The 5,668-nt window shown below is 41.2% G+C and overlaps 1 protein-coding gene across 1 annotated transcript; it reads left to right on the plus strand.

Moving 5' to 3' along the window:
• Window positions 1-810: 810 nt before the first annotated feature.
• Window positions 811-2,070, plus strand: LOC119657561. The gene is made up of 3 exons (XM_038064518.1): window positions 811-1,022; window positions 1,087-1,331; window positions 1,387-2,070. Exons 1-3 carry the CDS (start codon window positions 902-904, stop codon window positions 1,894-1,896), a joined length of 876 nt encoding a protein of 291 aa, XP_037920446.1. The 5' UTR covers window positions 811-901; the 3' UTR covers window positions 1,897-2,070.
• Window positions 2,071-5,668: the final 3,598 nt, after the last annotated feature.

Raw genomic sequence — 5,668 nt, forward strand, 5'->3', positions numbered from 1 at the left:
CAGTCTCTAATCAAGTTTAACCCCTTTGGAATACGCCTCTTCTTGGCCCGTGAACTTAGAGACGCATCTTATGTTCGCGGTCTTGAGACCAGCTGAAGTGATAAAATACGATTGTATTTGCTACTACCCCGACAAATGTGCCGAGTGTTTGCATCACAACCTATTAGGATTTCAAGGCCACTTAATTCTACATACACTACCCAATTCCTGCGTTCTTGCTCCGGTTGAAGACAAAAAACTCATAGGATAGGCAATTATGACGTTTCTACTAGGTCCTGGGAATAGAATTGTATCAGCCTGGTTCCCCCTAAAAATTTTAAAGTCAGGGCACAATTTCTTGGTCTTGAGGATCTCTGATCGAAGAAGATCGTGCTCCTCCTTGCTAATCAAATACTACAGATTTTGTTAAACCCAACTCATGGCTCTTGTACTAGAAAGATGTAAGGGTTTGGTAGTAGCTGTGGCTATGGTTGCGCAGCAAATAACCAGATTAAAAGGAAAATTCCTTTTGTGTGCACTTAAATATCAACACTTTAATCAAACAGAGTTGAAAAATCCTTAAAAAGAATTTTAATATAATCCATCTCATCTCAGGAAATTATTAGTAAAGCTGAAAGAATTCCCAAGTGCTCACAATATCATAAGAAGTTCCAATGAAATTGCGAATTCTATGCTCTCATATTCTAGTCCTTCTTAACTGGGTTCGTACAATAATTTGCTGTAAAGACAGTTATGAAAATTTAATCACCAGAAAGATGGAATTACCCTATGAACTTGCGTTGACTATGTTCCATTTAACGAACTTAAAATAGTTCACTTCCTCCTTAAAAAATCAAGCAAGACGTCAAAAAGAAAATTATTCGTTTGGCACCGTGTCAATATCTCGGATTTCATATCAGAAATGTTTCGCATTCAAAAACTGCTTCTGTGCGAATATAAGGATTTTGAGGAAACTGTCCTCATTGAGAGCCCTTTTGCCCAAGTAACGGAATTTGGAATTGGTATAAAGCAAGTGCAGATAGGTAGACTCATAAACAGTCTTCCGTTTTTCTAAGTTTCTCTTTCTAAATTTTTCCATAATTTCAGCATTGACGTCAACGAAACTCATAATTGGAAATGACACTTTCGATAAATCAAAGACAAATGACCTGACAAACGTGTTATTCGACAATCAGGACCCGGAAGTCGAGACCATGGAGCTAAACAGTATGTTTCCCTTAGAGTTCCTCTACATTAAGGTGTTTAGAAGAGGAACACGCCAAATTATGAAAGTTTCGGTGGGAACTGCGAAAATATTGTGGTTTGAATTTGGAGGGCATCTTTTAAAAAACGTTTGTATGGATGCAGGGATGACTTTCAATATGAACTATATCTTTTTCTCAATAGATGTACTGGAATATCTGGCGTGAACGTATATCAGCCCTTCGGGCACAACAACCTCGCTTCCAGCCTTTCGATTCACCGACAAAGACTACTCCGATAACATCCAGCACGACCACATTGGAGTCGATCCCTGAACCTCAACTGGTTCAAGCCGAAGTTCATAGAGAAAATTCAGATATTAAATTAAATGGTGAACTCAACATATCCCCTTCCAAGCGATTCAATACTTTAGGTTCGTATAAAATATTCCCGAAAAGAAGTGCTGTCAATATGGTTACTTCGCAACATGGTCAGTTTGATCGTAACTCCGCTATGGATTTGCAAAAGTATAATCAAGAAATGGTCTTGCGGGAGGTGGCTGAATACTTCATGGAAACCCAGAGTGACATTGTAATCGGCCAACATACCTTTGGATTTGACTCATGCGGCGGAAATTGTCGGAATTTCCTTTTCCGGTCTGCATCGGTCGCGAATTTGATGAACGCTTGGGATACCAATTATCATGGATTTTGAAGGAGTGTGATGAGAATTTGTGCTTATTTGTGAACATCTTATTTCAATATCAATTTGAACATTTTATAGATGATATATAATATTTAAAACAATGGATCTTTTAAGATGTCTGTAAAAATTAACATACTTGCTAGCGTTTTCTTATCCCTGTAATACAAATATGTTGAAGTATATGCTTTTTGGTTATTCATTTAATAAAGCTAGCAGAGAAGCCAATATACGTTATCAGTGAAAAACAGATAATTATGAAAAATAGGCTCATATTTTCCTCTAATAATGGCATTCATGCTAAAATATGTCCTCACTCCTCCTTTTTGTAAACAAGGAGGTGGAAATCTTCAAAAGACTCTGGCCTGGGCACGCCAGAGTGTGGGATGTTTACCCACTAAAACCACCCCCGACTCTCCCCCTATCCCGTGGAACCACCTTTAGGTATTACATCACAGGGCGAAGTTAGCTTACTTTAGCTAGGTCTCCTTCCGTCTACCCGCGGGGTTCGTAACCTCGCCTTCCTCACTTCTTCGGCTTTTCGCAGTTTTTCCTGGATTACAACGATCATGGAATTGATCGCATTCCAGTCTTCCTGACAGGGTATCATTCTCCGCACAAAATTTTCTGGTGATAGCACTTCACCTAGAGTTTTCTCTAGGCTCCTCCTTTCTTCCACGAACCTAGGACACTGGAAGAAAACGTGCGCTGGGTCCTCTGGGACCCCGTCGCAGTTTGGACAATTACGTGAGGTGTACAATTTAAACCTGTACAGGTGTTGACGGTATCGTCCATGGCCGGTGAGAAACTGGGTGAGATTATAATTCATCTCCCCATGCTTTCTCCCCAGCCACGCCTCGATGGAAGTCTAACTTGTAAGTCAAACGACGCTTTTCTGACTGGTCCCTTCGCTGTTGCCATCTGCTTATAGATCTCTCCCTTTCGGCTTTTTTTCAGCTGAGATAAGGGAGAGATGGACCTGGTGTTATAAATGTTCATCATTTTGGTCAGGATGTCAATCGGCATCATTCCCGAGATGACGAACGCTGCATCGGTTGAGACGGAGTTTATATGCATTGCCTAAAACGTGCAGCGCGTTTCCCCAAACTGGGACTGCATACAACATGATAGAACTCACCACCCTGGCTATGAGCAGCCTGCAAGTATGTCGCAGTCCTGCTACGTTCGGCATCATCATGCGAAGAAGGATGGTTTCCCTGGAGGTTTGCCAGCCTTAGACAACAGCACCAGCTTCTGTCGCTTCCATGGTGCAGGAAAGATACCTTCCGACATGCACGTTTCGAACAGCTCCGCGAACATATCCGGTCTACATTTGACGGCAAGTTTGAGGGCCTTATTGGGTATGCCGTCCATCTGTCTGTCTGTCCGTCATACGCATTTTCCTCGGAGACGGTTATAGCCATTGACACCAAATTTGGTAGAAAGGTGGGAACTGTGAACGCTCACGCATACAGTGAGTTACATCTTTTTACGCCGAATTTGAGGGGGGTCCCCATACATGCAAAAGGGGGGTGTAAATTTTTTTTCATCAAATATAGTCATGTGGGGTATCAAATTAAAGGTATCGGTTAGTACTTTTCGAAGTCGGTCTTAGTTTTGACTTTTGTTGAAAAGGTGGGGAGTACGGGGGTTGAAAGTGGTCATTTTTTTAAGGGGGCCATTCTCAGAAACTACCCAACCGAAAAATCTGAAATAAAATCAGGGGGCTGCCACTACATGGTGCCTGGGCTCCGAAATACCTTCCATACTGATATCTGTACAAATAAAGTTAATAATAGTACATTACTATAATTTTTAGTAATTGGCTGCAAAACCGCCTTAAGTTCATGGTAGTATCGCGAAATTTCGCAACAATATAGGGTATAACATAGATCATGATCTCACCACTATTACTAACAAAGTTATAATACGTCAAAGTTGTTGCTTCTTTGCAAATTCAAGACTATGAATGTCAATATCATCCGAATGGATGGATATTCTTACATAATATATGCATATATTATAATATGTGCTACGTACTAAGAAATACACAAAACCTTTCGAACCTAAAGCGTCCTAAGCTTCCGGTTTCCCGACTCTCCATTCTTAATTTGAAGGCGATTAAGAAATTAGTGAAGAATAGAAGGATGCCCAAGGATGGCATTGAAAAGGGAAAAGTAGAAGACTACCTAGATACATCGAGGTGCGTGACCGAAAGTGGCAACAAGTGGGAAATACATAAATATTCCGAAGAATACGGCAAGGATCCGAATTATATCCAAGTTAAATCACCATCAGTGTGTGCCTAAGCTTGGCTAAAGCTAGATTATTCTTTAGGATAATGATCCTAAGTTCACATCTACTTGATGTTGGGGCCGGTGTGAATGTGGTCCAACATCAAGTGGATGTGGGCTTAGGATCCCACATTATCCTAAACAATAACCGGTATCCAGTCTAGGCCTACCTGGAACCCCAGACATCCCAGTTTTCTACCGAACTCCACCGATTCAATATCCCTAAAAGCTGTCTGGCGTCTGGCCTACGCTATCAGTCCACTTGAGGGAAGGTTTGCCAAATCCTCTTTTTATACCAGGGTTCTCCAACGCGGCCCGCGTCTGCAAGAAATAAATGAGGACTGGCAACGTCATTGTTTTGTACAATACGAGTGAAAGTGGTGAAACGTTTCGAGCGGAACAGATTTTGTTAGCCGAAATAGTCTCTGTCGGCAGCTAACAACCGTACGCAGATTTGCGATCCTAGATAGGACAAATTGTCAACGGTCTCATTTGAGTCATGCCATTTTATGAAGTTCCTTCTTTGGTTTTTCGCGTAGACGTTGCCGTCATGTATTTCGTCTTGCCTTCAGTTATGTATAGCCCAAAACCATGCACCACCTGCTCAATCTGGATGGAGGCAGATAGTACATCTCATGGTGTTCTTTCCAGTAGTTGGGTGGACTTGAAGAAGATTGTGGCACCCGCACTTCCATCAGCATCACAGATCATTTCAAGGTTGAAAAGGATGCATGATAGGCGTACCCTTGTCTTAGACCGTTGTTTATGGTGAGTGGTCCTGATGCTTTTATCTGGCTTCTCACGTTGGTTAGGATCAGCCTAGTTCATCTTATCAAGTTGGTCGGGATACTAATTTCTCTTGTTATCATGGGCGGCCTCGAAGTAGATGAAAAGACGGTTCAACTGATGGTTATATATCAACAGGATCTGTCTGGAATGAAGCCCTTTTTCTTTGATTGTAACAGATAATGTTTCGAAGAATTCTTGAGAATGAATTGATGAACCACTCGGTATTACTACTCGCCTCCATATTTAACTAGTTTGTCTGTAATCATATTGGTCTCTGGCGACTTCTGATTTTTAAATCGATTAATTCCACGATTTTTTTCTTCCTTTCTTTGTGGTGAAAGCATTTATTCGTAGTCTTCAGTGGGCTTCCAATTCGTTGACATTTTTGGTTATTGAGCAGAACAACAAAATGATCAATTCATAGGCCTAATAAACCTATACGAACGGTAATAAGATTCCCGTCCATGTCTGATTAGGATGAGTATCGTGGTATATAAGGCTTCAACCTGTTGGCTTGTTGGTAAAGTTTCAGCGTTCGGGCAGTTACTCCCTGCCTGCTCTCGAGTTCAGAGATTTGTTGACTTTACCAAATTTCTTTTCTTTGTCTGTCAAGTTGTTTCTCTAGTGGACGAAGTTTATAATAAGCTTCTGCGCATACTTGCGTTCTTTGAGATTGCTGCCTTGGTCGGTATTCAACATTC

This window comes from Hermetia illucens, chromosome 5 (genome assembly GCF_905115235.1).
Source record: "Hermetia illucens chromosome 5, iHerIll2.2.curated.20191125, whole genome shotgun sequence".
Taxonomy (NCBI): Eukaryota; Metazoa; Arthropoda; class Insecta; order Diptera; family Stratiomyidae; genus Hermetia; species Hermetia illucens.

What these genes read in the sequence shown, in the direction of transcription:
- LOC119657561 (XM_038064518.1), top strand. Translation starts at nt 902, where the DNA reads ATGTTTCGCATTCAAAAACTGCTTCTGTGCGAATATAAGGATTTTGAG. An exon ending in TATAAAGCAAGTGCAGATAG is followed by an intron (nt 1,023 to 1,086) that starts GTAGACTCATAA and finishes CCATAATTTCAG; the next exon opens with CATTGACGTCAACGAAACTC. An exon ending in GAGGGCATCTTTTAAAAAAC is followed by an intron (nt 1,332 to 1,386) that starts GTTTGTATGGAT and finishes TTTTCTCAATAG; the next exon opens with ATGTACTGGAATATCTGGCG.